General features: G+C 36.1%; 1 protein-coding gene across 1 annotated transcript in view; it reads left to right on the top strand.

Annotated features, from left to right (window-relative positions):
• The window catches only part of LOC308687468 (shisa family member 6), a gene marked incomplete at its 5' end in the record, with an annotated part of 97,930 nt that overhangs the window by 14,020 nt on the left and 65,536 nt on the right, over nt 1-18,374 (top strand). Inside the window, 2 exons of the mRNA XM_081360039.1 lie at nt 6,641-6,789; nt 16,308-16,400. Of these exons, the coding sequence (XP_081216165.1) occupies nt 6,641-6,789; nt 16,308-16,400 (242 nt within the window). The remainder of the gene's footprint in view (nt 1-6,640; nt 6,790-16,307; nt 16,401-18,374) is intronic.

Genomic DNA, 18,374 nt, shown 5'->3' with positions numbered 1-18,374 from the left:
AGCTGAAGCTGAGAGGTGGAAGAGGTTAAAAGAGGTTAAAAGAGGTGGCAGCTGTGTTCAGCACATGCAGATTCACCGGTGACCTTCAGCGAGACAGAGAGGCCGTGTTTTGAAAGCCTCCGCGGGTGATCCGAGTGCTTTTATTGATCAGTCTCCTCGGGAACACGCTCCGATGCAATCTGAGCTCGCTCTGACGTAAGAGAAGGACTTTTTTACCCAGACAGACCACTTTGTCACAGTTGTTCTTGATTTCAGTGCTTTAAAAAGAATGCTGTGGAAATAAACTCGTCTTTTGATTGACCCATTTGGCCAGGGCTTGTTTCCTCTGAGGAGGCATTGTCTCCTCAAAGAATTGGATGAGAAAAATAATAAACAGCACACAAATTTTACAAAACACGACATTAGAAAGCATATAAATCATTCATTAATTTTTCTAAAGTGACACTGTCCAGCAGTGATGCCAATGGTTAGAGTATTAGACAAAAATATGAAACAAATTTGAAACAAAAAGATTTTTGTCTTGTTTCCAAATTCTTATACCAAGAAGCATTTACTAGATAAGTAAGAATATAATTTTTGATAAATATCATAAAAGCATTTTTTTTGCAGTGAAGCAAAGTCTCTCTCAAGTTCTGCAAAGTTACAAAGTCCCTCCAGCGGGAGTTATTCTCTATATCAGTGTCATTGTTTCAGTCTTGAGTTTTCTTCCAGGAATAAACACGTCACAATATTCCTCATTTAAATAGTTCCCGCTCAAGGCATACGCAGATAAAAGGGACGAGGCCTGGTTAAGTTAGTTAATAGTTAGTAGAGTTAGTTAGTAGTTAGTAAGGTTATGGTAAGGGGAGCGACATTTAAAAAACAAGCATTTGAAGCGGTTGACCAATCACAGCACACTGTTCCAGTCGACCAATCAGAGCACATTGCTCTTTCAGAAGGAGGAGCTTCATAGTAACAGGAACTAAACAGAGCGTTACTGACAGACTGGGAAGAGAGGAGCTGCAACAATGGAGAATATGTAGAAAATAATGTGTTTTTTGAACATTGAAGCATGAAAACCTGTTCTAGAAGAGCCCAAAAACAAATAACATGTCACATGCGTTGTGATTGGCTTATTACAATTATACGATAAATCCCGCCTCTCGTTTTCCGGCTCGTTCCGCATCAACAAATCAGTATGCATGAATAAATAATGGTGTTACTGTGAAAACTAATTAAAAAGTAAATAACTCGCTCACTTGATATCACTGCTTTGCCACGTCACATTTAAACGTCAAATGACTTGAAAACATGATCTGCGAGGGATATTTTAATAAGCAATCGGATTGGTGAAATAAAAGATACAGTCCATCTCCATATCTGTGACCATCATGACACACGTATTGTGAAAATAAGGCGACTAATAAAACAGCTGAACATCAGTTAACAAATAAAATGAACATGAAATATGATCTTATATGAATCTGTTACTGTATTCGTATTGTTTTGTTTTTCTTGATTAGATGCTCAAAAAATACTAAATTGATGCTTGATGTACTTTCGTTTGACTAAACAACATTAATTACATTGTTGTATTGTAATATACTGTAACTATTTTGGTTGTTGTTGTTTTCTTTATAGTATAAGTAATGGTTAGTGTTGTTTAACCGGAAAAATTTGTTAACATTAAGTGCAACTGGAACATGAATTTACATTTTAAACTTAATAAAAGCATCTGCAAAATGTATTAATGTAGGTAAATGTAATTGTGTCAATTCACTCTCCATTGGCAAGTGTGGCTAAAGTACATTTTGGACCTCTAATGCATCACAGATTCAATCACTGCTTTTACTTGCATTTTAAACATGCTACCAGAGTTTCAATGAGTAAGAGAGTGTGTTTGAGTGAGTGTGTAGTTAAAGTGTCTAATTCCCACTCTAGCAACATCGAGTCTCTAAAGCCCCCATATGTTCACCATTCAACCCAATTCAGGTGATGGAATGAGGGAAATTGGCCTTGATTTGTTCAGAAATGGTGCTTGTGTGTCCCCGGAGGCTGCACCGGGGTGTTTTGTGAGGATGTAATTAACTCACGCTGGTGTTTGGATGTGTCTTTAGAGCAAACAGGGTAGCACTCGGGCCCAAATTACCCTTAGCAGCGTCTTGCATATATTAACTCCAGACAATTGAATGGCTTTCGATGAGGATCTGCCGAAACATGGAAGGTTGTTTGTGTGGCAATGCATCACCTGCATGTCTCGCAATGCATTTATCCTGTGTGTGTGTGTGTGTGTGTGTGTGTGTGTGTGTGTGTGTGTGTGTGTGTGTGTGTGTGTGTGTGTGTGTGTGTGTGTGTTTGTGTGTGTGTCACACTTGACCCTAAACGGCCTCTTAAAAGATTGTGAATACTTATGAAAAACATTTTTGGAAAATGTTGATTTACCATAAAAGATAATTTTGATTGATTGATTTAGTATTTATTTGCATTTGGTCATTTACTTATTAAGGCAAAAATTACAGTTTCAATAAGGCACTTAAAATGTAAACAAAGCCATACATTTTAAAGGCAGAAATGTGAAGCTCATAATGTTCATTATTTAGTGATAAAAAAATATTTTTTGATTTGTAAAGTTGTCGAAATCATCCTTTTTTAGGTTGAGCATGAGATGTGAAACTTACTGCTGTTTACCAGCTTTTCATGGGTCATAATATGAAGTTGAAAAACTGAACACACTTAACACACACTTAACAAGATTGTTGAATGGTTCTATCACACTAGTCTAGTAGCTGTATACTTCTGCGTTCATTGCTTTGCCCACTTTCATTGTGAGCATGTTACTGTAACCATAGTGATTTTGATATTGGGATGAGGGGTGTATGTTTCCATCCAAAGTTGCAAATTTATCTTATGTGCAAAATTGGAATATATTGCATAAAACATTTTCGAATAAAGCAGCGTTTCCATCTCATGTGTTCAAGAGAACAAAATAGTCACTTTCTGGGAAATTGCCACAGAATATCTGTTATAAAAATAGAAGTTGCTGCAATCAAGGAAGCTGTGGCTCTTTTTTGTACAGTACATCATAATTGTGTCTCAGAACTCAAAAAAAGGTTCTCTCTCGTTCGGATGTCTGGTGTTTGGGAACACAATCGCGTGAAAGACTTCTGAGAGGGAATTAAACCGAATCACTCTGATGATTCTTTGGCTCTTCAGAACAACCAAACCAATATTTGAGATCCTGTACGATGTGATTGGTCCATTGGTTTGTCCAGTTGTCCAATCACATCTTCTGTTGAGGCAAAGTTAGTTTTCTGCTGCACATTGATGGATTTTTTCGGTAAACGTGTTTCAATCATGGTTTATGCGCATGTCTTCTTATCAGATAAAAATGTATCGATATAAAAGGTGGATGGAAACATGGATTATGTTAAACTGTTCTAAATCTCTTAAACTTATGCTTATGTTCTATTGAACCTTAAAGGGTTCTGTCAGGCGCATCATATATAGAACCTTTCTATCTTGGGATAATTTTATGGATTTAGTTTTAATGAATTAAATTTGTATTTATTGTAATTACTTTTTATGAATTAAGCAGCTCGTAAACATACTGTATCACTCAAAAAAATAATAATAATAACAAGCATGAAAGTATTATGCAATCATTTAAGACATTTCTCCAGTAGAACCTTTTTGGCCCAAGAGTTCTATATAGAACCCCAATGAACCTTTTTTCCCCCTAAGATTGTACAGCAATAACCTAAAAAGGAAGTGACATGCAAAAACTACAGTAAAAGAGCCCACTGAAGTGCATTAATGTAGCCAGGCCGGGCGGGCCTGAAAGTGTCACCAATCCTGCAGTGTTTGAGCTGAAAAAGGTGGAACGGTGGAGTTGAGCTCAGAGCCTTACAGCCAACTGGGCCACTGAAACCAGGTCGCCCCCACGTGAGAACAACTTCTGTTAAAAAAGGCCTTCTCCTGGAAGGGAAAGACTAATTATACATCCTTCCAAAGTCACACTCTCTCTCTCTCTCTCTCTCTCTCTCTCTCTCTCTCTCTCTCTCTCTCTCTCTCTCTCTCTCTCTCTCTCTCTCTCTCTCTCTCTCTCTCTCTCTCTCTCTCTCTCTCTCTCTCTCTCTCTCTCTCTCTCTCTCTCTCTCTCTCTCTCTCTCTCTCTCTCTCTCTCTCTCTCTCTCTCTCTCTCTCTCTCTCTCTCTCTCTCTCTCTCTCTCTCTCTCTCTCTCTCTCTCTCTCTCTCTCTCTCTCTCTCTCTCTCTCTCTCTCTCTCTCTCTCTCTCTCTCTCGCGCTCAGAGATGTGGACCGTGAGGCAGAGCGAATACGCTGACATTGACACAGTTAAGACGCCATTTCAGGCTTCTCATGTGAGGAAAGATGGCCTCCGGGCCTGCTGGATCTATAGCCGCGTTTGAGATAGCTGGCCATGAGAACTGATGGTCCGACCGAATCCAACCTTTTTTATTGGTTCTGTATATATATATATATATATATATATATATATATATATATATATATATATATATATATATATATACATACATATATATATATATATTTATATATATACATATATATATATATATATATATATATATATATATATATATATATATATATATATACATACATATATATATATATATACATATATATATTATTTTTTTGGCACTTTCTCTGTGGTTCTAATAAACATATAAGTAGTGGAAATGACTTTTGTACAATATTCCAAGTCTTCTGAAGCCATATGATAGCTATATGTGAGGAATAGACACAAATTTTTATTCATTTACCCTCTGCCGTACACTGTAAAATAAAAACAGTAAAGTTTACGTTTACAAAATGGCAACTGTGGATGCCAGAACTTTTAGAGTAAAAAAAAATGCATTAGGAACCTTACATTTTACGTACTGAACTATAATTCACAGTAAAAAGACAAAAGATGACAAAAACTTTTTGGTAACACTTAATTTTACAGTGTCATTGCTACATATGTTACATGCAGTTACTATAGTAATATCTATAAATTATGCATAATTACATGCAACTAACCCTAAACCAAACTAAACCCTAATCCTATAGTAAGTATATTTCTCAGTACTTCAATGTACTGTATAGTTACAGTTTAACAAAACACCTTAAAATAAAGTGTAACCTGTTTTTTTATTTATTTTTTTATTTATGAACTCAAATTTACACCAAAAATGTGTATTTCATTAACTGAAATAATGTTAATTACAGAATTACTAAAATCTGTTTTTTTTTTTTTTACAAACATATATTTATTTACAAACTTGTACATTTTTACTGTAGATTTATTTCATTAACCTTAATAATGTTCCTATACCATTATAATATACTATCTAACTATTTATTAAGTATTTGGTCATTTATTTATTTACATTCATTTAATGACATGAGATGTAGCATAAAACCATAATGTATAACCGATGATTAAAAACTAAGAAGAAAGTTATTTCAATGAACAACCATCAACTGTGAAACCTGAATGTCACACATAGAATGCTGGGAGTGTCAATTCACGGGTTTTCAGTGTAAATGATACAATTACTTGTTCTTTTTCACTCCCAAAAACTGAAAAATTACATGGAATGTCCAAGTAGATCTACTGTATTAGTTTTTCACATTTTTACAGTATTTTACCCTAAAAATTGCTATAATTTTTGTCATTCACACCTGTGCTTATTCACGCTTTGCACATTGCAACCAGTTAAAACCAGAATCTAAGTCAAACCTGGTGCATCTTCACACATCGAGACTGAATATGGGGTGCACTTTATTGTACAGTACATGTACGTGCACTTACGTGTTCTTACCTAAGAAAGTACCGGGTAATATAAGGTAACTACATGGGTTCAGGGTTAGTACCTAGTTATTACAATTACTATAAGGACATACTAGGCTATGTACACGGGGAACAGGACTGTAAAATAAAGTGCTACCGAATATGTGCAAAATTTAATAAGGAAGCCTGCAACCTTTCAATCACCAACTTTGATGTTTACCCACTAGGCAACACTATCCCAAACTTACAAAGTTCGTCTGCAGTGAAAAGTTAAGGCCCATATAACTGCACACGCTCCGAAACCTGCATTAGTGAGAAAATACCATTAACTTCAGCGACCAGAATCTCGGATTGCAACTGCGTCGAAAATCCATGAGGCGGTTGGGTCTCGAGTCAGAAACCGTGTCCTTAGGGCCAAAGAGCAAAAACATGAATAGAATTTGAATCCCATTAGACTGGTGTAGGTGGGGTGTGTTGCTCCAACGCTATATTGCCGAGAAACATTGATTAATGGCTTGTGTTTATTGCTGTAGAGCTCACAGGCCTGAGGTCTAGAAAACCTGGGAGACTAAACCTCGACTGTTCATTATAACACAAAGCGCAATTAAAGTTGTGTGTGTGTGCGAGTTCCAAGAGGCAAGAACCTTCGCGAATGGGAAAACAACAGAAACAATAGCATAAACAGGGCCAATTGACTAAACCTCTTGGGGGCCGGTGTGTGTTTGAATCTTTAAACTGGATGAAATGCTAAACAAGCTTTTATTTCAAAGCTGAACCGCATTTGGACAGGTTTTGTTTCTGGAGGGTAGTGAAATGATCTTGGACTTGTGTGTTTTTCACAGAGCGCTGGCGGACATATTGAGACAGCAGGGGTCCGTTCCGGTATACGAGCATGAAAACGTCGTTGCTATAGACGCCTCGTCCAAAGAGAACACGCCTGTACGGACGTCCAAGAACCACTACACACCTGTACACAACAAAATCAACCATGGTAGGTGCTGGCATTTCTGTCTTCTTTTTACTCACTAACAAAACTGTACTATTACCATGCTATTTTGGAGGCTGTATAAATGCCATGGCACATGATTGTGGTACTAAAAGGATGAGTTCTTTTTTGACATGGAAATCTTTCTGGAACATTCCAAAAATTTGAAATAAGTTGTAATGGTAATGCGGTAAATTTTAACGCTTAAGGGCCCTATTTTAAGGATCTAAGCACATAAAGCGAAGGGCGCGAGTGCACTAAGGGTGTGTCCGAATACACTTTTGCCAGTTTAACGACGGGAAAAATGGTGGGTGTGCCCGGCGCATGGTCTAAAAGGGTTGTCCCTATTCTCTTAACGAGTAATAGGTGTGTTTTGGGCATAATGTGCAATAAACCAATCAGAGTCTCATCTCCAATTCCCTTTAAATGCCAGTTGGCGGATTCGTTATTTGCATGGCGGAATTAGCAAGCGGATAAACTGAACACTTTTCTAGCAGACTGACCGTCTACGGGACAAAGTGTATGCGCGTTGTGGACCCGCCTATGGGCGCACATTACTAACGCACTCTTTAAATAATAAAAATATTGCGCCATTGACTTTATACCAGGTTTTTGTTGGTCAATTGTGCAGCCTATTTCAGTTGCCTCAAAATAGCAACGCGCCAACAATGTGCCTGAACACCCCTCGTTTTAAGACCAGCAGTTGCTATTTAAACGTGGCGCAGGACGTGAAAATGATAACTGCGTCAGGCTGAAACTAGCAAAAAACACTTGCGTCACGCCTGGTGCTACATTGCGCCAAGTATATGATAGGGCCCTAAATCTTAAAGGGATTTCGCCCTCATGTCGTTCCAAACTCAACAGACTTTCGTTCAACTTTGGAACACAAATGAAGATCTTTTTAATTAAATCTGAGAGATTTATGTCCCTCCATTGAAAGTCTGTTCGTAAAGAGATTGAGTGGTTTAGTCCAAGTCTGATTGCTTTATATGATGAACAGATTGAATGAATAGTATCTTGTTGTGTAAAATAAAATGATATATTGTAAAAACATATTCTAAAATATAAATATAACTTTGGCCTGGATGTTTCAGCAGCATGAGACGTTTTCTTAAGAGATGAGATCATATTGCATTGCAAATAGCAATTTATAACCAAATAATCAATTTTTATTTCACTAAAATGTGCAGCCTTATATTGTAAATAAATTATTTAAAAAAAAAAAAATCACTAAGTAAAAAATATTAAATATTTTATTTGTTTTTCTGCATGTCAGTGGACCAATAACCGACATCTGAGAACCATAAACATGCAAATGTTAAATTATTGAATATGAATTCAAAATCTCAGTGTAAAATATTTTACGTCAAAGGGCTTCGGCTAGCAAAAAATGTTTGAGAGTCTTTGTCACTTGCGACACCAAGGTCATGGGTTTGATTCGCAGGGAATGCATGATCTGATAAAACGTACAACTTCAATGCAGTGTAAGTCGCTTTGGATAAAATCTATATGTGTGCATCAGCATCTGTGTGTGGGTGTTGTACATATGCTCAGGAGTTTATTTGCGGCGATATGTTTGAGGAAACATCTGCTGTGGCCCAAACTTCTCGCTCCATCTCTCTCCCACAGCACTTCTTGAGCGTGTTTTCTGATTCATATTTAAAAGCTCAGCATCACGCTGTTTGCCGGCACGCCGTCCAAGCTAATATCAAATCAGAAATCAAATCTGAATGAATTCCCCATTCACACAGAGCGCAGCAGTCAAGCAGCCATCGAAACACGCTCCTGATGCTCTTTTACTGACTCCAGTTCAGTGTTAGCATTAATGCAGATGTACTGTCTCGTTTGTGTTTGAGCTAATTAGTGCTTTGCCTTGTTGTACATCAATATTCAAAGCGCTACTGAATAAACTAAATGCAGCTGTGTTTGAATGAGGTCAGCGGTTGGGCTCTGAATGTTACTGTTTGTCTGAGTGAGATGCTAGTTTACAGTTTACTCACTCACTGCTTCATTCATGGGGATACAAACATATAAAATGACATTTATAAAGTTTGTCCCAGCATTTCATATAAAGTACAGTAAAAAGACAGCAATAAATGACTGATAATCAAACCCTTTGATGAATTTGATATCAGATGCTGTGCTGCATCAGACTGAATGTGGGTCGTTCCTATGTTAAGGCATATTTTCATATCCCGGTCATGTTTTATGTTATGTTAGAATATGCACGATGGATACTGAATTAGTAAAATGTCTGCAAGCACAGTATCTGTATATATTTTATATGTATTCCCAAGGAAACATGTATTAAAACATATAAACACACACACACACACACACACACACACACACACACACACACACACACATACAGTATATATATAACTAGGATTTTATATATATATATATATATATATATATATATAATATTTAATGTAATAATATTTTAAATGTGTATATATATACAGTACACATTTTAAATATATATACACATATATACAATTAAATACACATTTTAAATATATATATATATACACATTTTAAATATTATTACAGGTAATAAGTAATAAAATAAGAACAAAAAATCAATTTATGAGCAATAGCACAAATAAATACAACAGAACAAACATACAAATGAAATAAATAGTTCTTTTCAGATTTTCATGTAGGTCTAAACTAGATTTTCAGATACAGAAATAGTAATCAAATGTAAAATTCACTGTAAAAAAAAATGTCTTCGCTGTAGAACTATTAACCCTTATTACAGGTATTTAGTCAAGAGCAGTGAGCATTTTTTTGGTCTTTTGTTTGATTAACGTATAAGAACAGACAACAGCAGGAATATTAGGCTACTGTCACTTTAAGAGCTGCACGGATCCAATACACTGTTACACATGCATCTTATCTCATGCATCACTGGCCCGGTCGATATACACTACATTTTTAAAGGTAAGATCTTATGGATTTATGAATGAACCAAACTCGTTTCTAAATCTTCCCAGTCTGCTGACATTTGTTATGACACTCGCTTCAAACATTACAGAGCTCATGATAAGCTCTCGTTAACTCTACAGTAAGTAAATCCACTTCACCAGCTAATTACCCTTCCACAGCGATGCCATAGAAATATACAGCGCTATCGTAAAAACAGAAGTTCAAAGACAAGATTCTAAAGATGGCAACGCGCTTGTTTCTCTGGCATATACAATCTGTACAACATACAAGCTTGTGACTGCATGAGAGGAACACTGCTGCGTTTGATCTTCTCTCGTCCCCTGAGAACTGGTGACAAAGTGCTCTTGTGATCTATAAAATGTCCGATTTGATTGATTAAATGCCTTTAAATTGGGCATGAAGTTCATAAAAAGCCTTCAAACCCAAATAAATTTGAATGTTTGTTCACCTGATTAATTGGCTGAAAGAAATTCAATCTCATTGCCTCCCTTATTGATTCCCCACGCTGAGATTTTCTTTCAATTCTCTGGTCGTCCATCTCTCCGTGTGCTCGACCTCCGTGACCTCCATTCCTCCCGTCACTCTGCTCTGTCCATTAGCATTTTGCCATTATAATGTATATAACTGTAATTGATGCATTCAATTTAATCAGACACTTTAATGGATTCATGAATGAATTACACTGACATTCGTTCCAATACTAAATCACGTATTTACACCAAAAGCAATTGTGTTAATGTTGTGCAACTAGGAGAAATTAGTATAATGCCAAGTTTTTTGCATTTTCTGAACCTAGCTGAGTTTAAATAGCTTTTAACTGTTGGCAAGACGTGCAATATTAGATGTCTTTTCTCTTTTTTGAGCGTCGCATGACACAGTCTGAGACCTTGTATTCAGTGATTTATAGCGTGTAATTATGCCTGTTGTGAGCGCATTACATGCTTATTTAAAATGGTATTTTGGGACTGACTTGATTCCAGGAATCACTGAATGAAAATTAATTTATGGTTGCAGTTGTTGCAACCAATGTTAAATTAGCTGACAGGATTATTATAGTCACTTGTAGATATTTGGACTTGTTCATGGCTCTTATCATGGAAAATAGTGTGTTTCTCTTTTTGAGTTTGATGTTTTGTTGCTGTCACAACTCAAAATTTAGTAATCAGTATGCAGAGGTTAGCCAATCGCAATAGAGGTCATTTACAAATCAGCCTAGAAGTCTTAAAGGTACAGTAGCAAAAATGGCCTATTTAATTTTAACAACCACAGGGGTGGAAAATAGTCATGAAATACTAAATTATGATGTTTTTAGTGCTGGGATTATAAATGGACACCAGATTAGAAAATTAAATAGCAAAATTTTGCCTTGCCTCAGGCTATTGTAACCAGGATATGAGGATTTGATGCACATCAGAAGCCAAAATGAAGCAGATCTATCAGATGAAACACATTAGCATGCGTGTTGCCTCAGTTTTACTCGGTTTGATGAGAAAAAATGGTTCAATGAGGTCTTGTTTTAATAAAAGACAAACATTAAATATTAACTTTCATCATGCAGCAATGTACCAAAATCACAATGATGGACAGATCGGCCTCTGTGAGGAAAACATGAAGAGAGAGAGAGAGCCTAATGAAGATGGCAAATGGTCGCATCTGCCATTCTCATTATGGTTTCCTTAATGCGATCTGATCTCTTGTCTGTTCCCGGGTCATCTCGACACCCGTGTCTTTGATTTCGTGTAGAAAAGGACAATGGGAATTTTAATTGTGCACTGGTTACTTGAGGCATTGGCCTGTGATTCCTTATATCTGATTGAAAAATCTAGTATGCTTGAACGAAAGTCAAAAGATCTGAGATTTACACAACTTTACAATAAGGTTTCATTTGCTAACATTAGTTAACTACAGTAGTTAACATGAACAATGCTTCTACAGTATCAATTAATCTTAATGATAATTTAATTTACCAATACATTTTTTAAGTGTCCCTATTATGCTATTTTAAAGGTTCACAGTTTTGTTCTGGAGGTCTCCTACAATAGGTTTATATGCATCAAACGTCACATTAATTTCCTCATAATGTAACCTACATTGCATATCACCCAATTTATTAAAGAGTCTGAAAACTGTTTGTTTGTTTGAAGATTCAATCTCTCTAAACCCCTCCTTTCATATGGTCCAGTCTGTTGTGATTGGTCTACTCTGCTCTGATTGGTCAGATGGCCCAGTCTGTTGTGATTGGTCTACTCTGCTCTGATTGGTCAGATGGCCCAGTCTGTTGTGATTGGTCTACTCTGCTCTGATTGGTCAGATGGCTCAGTCTGTTGTGATTGGTCTACTCTGCTCTGATTGGTCAGATGGCCCAGTCTGTTGTGATTGGTCTACTCTGCTCTGATTGGTCAGATGGCCCAGTCTGTTGTGATTGGTCTACTCTGCTCTGATTGGTCAGATGGCCCAGTCTGTTGTGATTGGTCTACTCTGCTCTGATTGGTCAGATGGCTCAGTCTGTTGTGATTGGTCTACTCTGCTCTGATTGGTCAGATGGCCCAGTCTGTTGTGATTGGTTTACTCTGCTCTGATTGGTCAGATGGTCTACTCAAAGTATATTCGAAAAAGCATAATAGGGGCACTTTAAAATCAGAAGTTGTATCTGTTACCATTAGTTAATGCACTCTGAACTAACATGAACACATTTTTATTAAGTAACAATAACAAAGGTTAATAAATGCTGTGATAAATTGCTCATTGTTACTTCATATTAGTCAATGGATTAACTAATATTAACAAATAATAAACCTGGTAGTAAAGTTTTACAGAGTTTTCAATATGCTTATCTGATTGTAAATGTATATTTTTTTTACTTCTGGTAGGGATATTTTTTGGAGATAAAATGATATAATTTTTTAATTATTGAAATATTGAAACAAAGGAGCTATAGGGTGGCTATCTTTTTTACAAAGCTTTGCATGTTTTTTGTGTGCCAGAAATAACACAAAATGGAAATATAGGGCTCAAAATGAGAGACCGCCTGAAAATGTTTTTTCTGTCTCTCGGTTGCTGTTAGTATTGACCGTAATCTCTGTTCCGCCTCAGAACCCTGAACTTCAGCGCTATAAACTTCACAGAGAAATATATCAACACAATTACACAGCACACAATTGATTTATGGAGCAATAACGTGTTCATCTCTCTTCAGGTTTTCCCTTGAATTGAGAAAAAAAAAAAAAAAAACATAATGAGTGACTTGAAAAGTGCTTTTCACTAGCATTGAGAAGTCTGATAAATATTAACCCTGTCATCCCTGACATATTTTTTTAGTCAGAATTATTATTATTATTATTATTTTTAGATAGAACAGTTTATTGAACCTTTAGACAAAATATTTGCATACATGTTTTTTTGTTGTTGTTGAGTATCATTCTTTTGTGGCTCATTTAGTGTGATATAGTGAGAATATGGAGCTCATACTTGAGGAGGAAGAATATCAACATCTGCATTAAATTGCATATTTGTACGATATTTATACAGTATGAACAAAAAGTACGATGAAATTCTGATAGCTTGTAATGTAAATCAATGAAATCTTTATAACAGATAATAGAATACTTACTGTACATAAAATGCATATAAATATCAGTCGTCACTATATATCTGGTTGTAATATGTCTAGTAAGATTTAAATGTTTAGTTTATGATCAAAGCTCTGTAGTTTCAAAACATATTATGTAATACAATGATATGATTGCGAGATTAACAAATCAACCTTCCTCAAAAACCTGACGATCATACTTGATACTCATATCTGAACATGATTTTTCCAAAAAATGATTGATTGGATATTTAAGTAAACTTCAATCCAGTAAGTGTTCATCTTGAAATATTATTAACAATATAAAAGTTACTCTTACATTTACATTCTAAAAATCAGTAAAGATTTCACAGCAAAACAAACAAAACAAAAAACACGTGAACCACGAGCAGACGGAGGACTTTTTTTCAATTATACTAAAAGGTATTTTACTTGCTAAAAAAACTATCAATCAGACAGAAGGTGTGTAGATTGTGTTCAACAGGTTTTTCAGCAAAGCTTTGATCATGTTGATCATATAGAGGCCTAAGAAATGTGCGTATCAAATATGATACAGTAGGCTTTATGTTCTAAACACTTCAGCTGTAAAAAAGATTGAAAAATGATCTGTATTAGATGACTTGTCTTGCCTTGGCTTTCTTAAGAGCTGAGCAATGACACAGATAAAGCTCTCAACTATCCCATCTCGTGACCTTGGATCAGTGTCCTGGTCAGAGACGTCAATAACTGTGCGATTAGATGGAGGATTCACCTGCCAGTGCAAGACGGTGAAGATTCCCATCACAGCCAGTGTCCTCTAACCCCGCCAGGCTGAAGACGAGCTGAGAGTGTGTGTGTATTAGTGTCGAGTCCCTGTGTGGAACCTCTGACCTGCTACACACACACACACACACACACACGCACACGCACACGATTAATGCTTAATGAAGCACCTTGTCTTGACTTTGGTGTTCAGATGTATTAAATATGATCATGCTTTCTTCTTTCAATAATCATTGTATTGCATTGCATTATACGTTTTAAAACTACAGAGCTTTGATCATAAAACTTTAAATATCATCTTACTAAGATATATTATTGGCAGATACAGAGTGACGACTGATATTTATATACATTGCATGTAAGTATTTGCTAAAGATCTCTTTGATTTACATTAAAAGCATCAGAATTGCATCTTATTTTTGGCCGTATAATATCAGCATCTGCACTATATTTCATATTTTTGCTCAGTTTGGGTCTGAATAAAAGTGAGGTGTTTTTTTCCCCTCTTTGAGAATACGGAGAAAATAATTTTTTCATGCACTGGTCAATTTTAATATTTTGATCTACACTCATCTAAAGGATTATTAGGAACACCATACTAATACTGTGTTTGACCCCCTTTCACCTTCAGAACTGCCTTAATTCTACGTGGCATTGATTCAACAAGGTGCTGAAAGCATTCTTTAGAAATGTTGGCCCATATTGATAGGATAGCATCTTGCAGTTGATGGAAATTTGTGGGATGCACATCCAGGGAACGAAGCTCCCGTTCCACCACATCCCAAAGATGAACTCATTGTCATGTTCAAGAAACCAATTTGAAATGATTCAAGCTTTGTGACATGGTGCATTATCCTGCTGGAAGTAGCCATCAGAGGATGGGTACATGGTGGTCATAAAGGGATGGACATGGTCAGAAACAATGCTCAGGTAGGCCGTGGCATTTAAACGATGCCCAATTGGCACTAAGGGGCCTAAAGTGTGCCAAGAAAACATCCCCCACACCATTACACCACCACCACCAGCCTGCACAGTGGTAACAAGGCATGATGGATCCATGTTCTCATTCTGTTTACGCCAAATTCTGACTCTATACCATCTTAATGTCTCAACAGAAATCGAGACTCATCAGACCAGGCAACATTTATCCAGTCTTCAACTGTCCAATTTTGGTGAGCTTGTGCAAATTGTAGCCTCTTTTTCCTATTTGTAGTGGAGATGAGTGGTACCCGGTGGGGTCTTCTGCTGTTGTAGCCCATCCGCCTCAAGGTTGTGCGTGTTGTGGCTTCACAAATGCTTTGCTGCATACCTCGGTTGTAACGAGTGGTTATTTCAGTCAAAGTTGCTCTTCTATCAGCTTGAATCAGTCGGCCCATTCTCCTCTGATCTCTAGCATCAACAAGGCATTTTCGCCCACAGGACTGCCTCATACTGGATGTTTTTCCCTTTTCACACCATTCTTTGTAAACCCTAGAAATGGTTGTGCGTGAAAATCCCAGTAACTGAGCAGACTGTGAAATACTCAGACCGGCCCGTCTGGCACCAACAACCATGCCACGCTCAAAATTGCTTAAATCACCTTTCTTTCCCATTCTGACATTCAGTTTGGAGTTCAGGAGATTGTCTTGACCAGGACCACACCCCTAAATGCATTGAAGCAACTGCCATGTGATTGGTTGATTAGATAATTGCATTAATGAGAAATTGAACAGGTGTTCCTAATAATCCTTTAGGTGAGTGTATTTTGCTAGTATGACATGTCTTATTTCAGATTAATCCAAAATACACATTTAAGTGTTTAATTTATTGCATCTGTAGATTTCAAACACAATACATATCTTTAAAGTTTTTTTCTCCACTTCAGCAGCATTTTAGAAAACATGAACATGATACAAAGCAATAGTCTTAATTTCCTGTGATTAACCAACTTGAGAATTTTTGAGGAAATCATTTTTTAGTTAGTTGATTTTGCCCTTTTCACCATGTTGTCTTGTCTAAACTCTGAATAAAGGTATTCCTCAGTCGAACAGACGTCAACATAATGTCTGTCGCAGTCGGGCCGGATGATTCATTCAAATGGAAGTCGAATCACTTCTGCGTGGTTTTAATAAAACACAAGCTTTTTCAGGGACATGCCGTGATTGTTTTTAACCACTGTGCTTTATTTGTGCGATTTTTATTTTATTTTATAACACTTGCTGCGTGTCTGTCTTTGCAGGGCATTATGGGAAAGAAAACTTCCGCAGTGGTCAAGACATGCACAACTTCATCTCCTCTGGCTTCGTGACAATCGGCAGGAGTCACCTGAAAGGTAACCACACAGATCGTGATTTGATGAACGACACCTTGTTAACAGAATAAGTTAAGCTTGAGCATCATTTGAGCTCAGGTTTGCATTTTGTATCAAATGCAGTGAAATTCTGACACTTTTTAAATGCCACTGTGTCTGTACTGCATCCTACTGACAACAGTGTTATTTTAATATTATTTATACACTACTGGAATATTTATATAGAATTAGCTTTTATTTTTATAGTTTCAGTTTTAGTCTGTTTTAAAAAAAAGAAAATGTGCTTTTGTTGCTTCTATTTTTTTTACAGCATTCCTATTTAGCTTTATTTATTTATTTTTTTTTTTTTTTCAGTTTTAGTAATTTTAGTACTTCAACCAGTGGTATTTTAGTATCGTTGAGATACCATCATAGTTTTTATTTTCATATTTTCCATTTTCATTTCAATTTTATTTATTTTTTTTGTAATTTTGTGGTGTATTTTTAATATTTTACCTAGTTTTTTTCTCCTTTTTTTATGTCTATATTGTTTTCATGAATTTGTATTAAATTCTTAGTTTTAGATAAATTAAAATGATAAGCTGAAATAAAAGAAGTTTAGTTTTTATATTTTATATTTTCAGTTAATGTTTATTGTATAAATGTATCTAGTTGCTAAGGATCATTTAAAATTTTTTTTTTTTTAATTTGTGGTTTTAAGGTTTATTTTATTTCAACCTAATATTTAGCCTTTTATTTCAGCTTTATTTGAAGTATCAAATACATTTTATAAATACAAGTAAATACAAGCTTTAGATTCTGTTTACATTAACAACACTTTCAATGTCATTTAAAAACAATAGTTAATGCTTAAATACATGTTAAAACTATTCATATTAATATTACTGATCTTCCCTTTTCAATTACTCAACTCAATTGACAAAAAAAAAAAAGAAAAAAAAAAGTACATGACCAAATAAAAGCCCCCAAACGTCTAGTTTTTTTCATTTGTGGAGTGCGTGTCCTAAGGGGAGATTGAGCTGTTGACAGTGCAATAATGACGTTTCCTGAAGCTAATGAACAGATGAGGAACCTTGTGGGAAAGAAAAGATCTGCCAAGCGTCTGCGCTCCTCATTGTCTTTCCTGAGTGAATCACCACGGCCCACATAATCACACGATTGTTAAACAACATAATCGACCGGCTTACACACACACACAACCAGTAACATTTACATTCATAGCCGTCTGAGGAACATCCGTGACATCATCGTTCTCACCTATGACATCACACATCACACGGAATGATTGCCGTTATTATTTTGACACAAAAATTAGCACCTTGGTTTCCTTGGCGAATGAAGAATGTCAGTTGGTTGAATCATCTTTTGATTGAGCTGATTGTGCGTCACTATAGGCAGATTTTTCGGCGTGTGATTCAGACGTGACTGTAAAAGAGGATAAAGTTAATACCCCTACACTTCCTCAAGGTGAAAGAGTTTAATAAGTTGCTTAAGTATTTTTTTTTTTGCTTATTCAACTTCTATCAGAAGCCCCTGCGGTTCATGCAAATTGGCCTTAATCTTCACCCTGTTTAATTCCACCTGATTGAATTTGTTTCTAGATTCTCTCCGGAGGCGAAGGAGCGAAGCTGCCCGCTCGTTCTGCTCCTCAAACTCACGACTCGTTTCAGCTCGGCCTGATAGAGGCAACATCAAATCTGACTTTCAGCCTCTTTACTTACTTAACGCACCGTATTGTGAAGGATTCATCTGTGGACCTTAATTGTGCACACGTTTGGCTTTCATTTAAATATGTGACCACCTCGGGACCACAAAACCAGTCACAAGTCGCACGGGTATATTTGTGGCAATAGCCAACAATACATTGTATGTACATAATTATCTATTTTTGTTTTATGCCAAAAATCATTAGGATATTAAGTAAATATCATGTTCCATGAAGATATTTTGTAAATATCCAACCGTAAATATATAAAACATTTATTTTTGTGAGTG

This window comes from Scardinius erythrophthalmus, assembly GCF_964197995.2.
Source record: "Scardinius erythrophthalmus genome assembly, chromosome: 1".
NCBI lineage: Eukaryota > Metazoa > Chordata > Actinopteri > Cypriniformes > Leuciscidae > Scardinius > Scardinius erythrophthalmus.
This window is presented reverse-complemented; position numbering and strand designations above follow the sequence as displayed.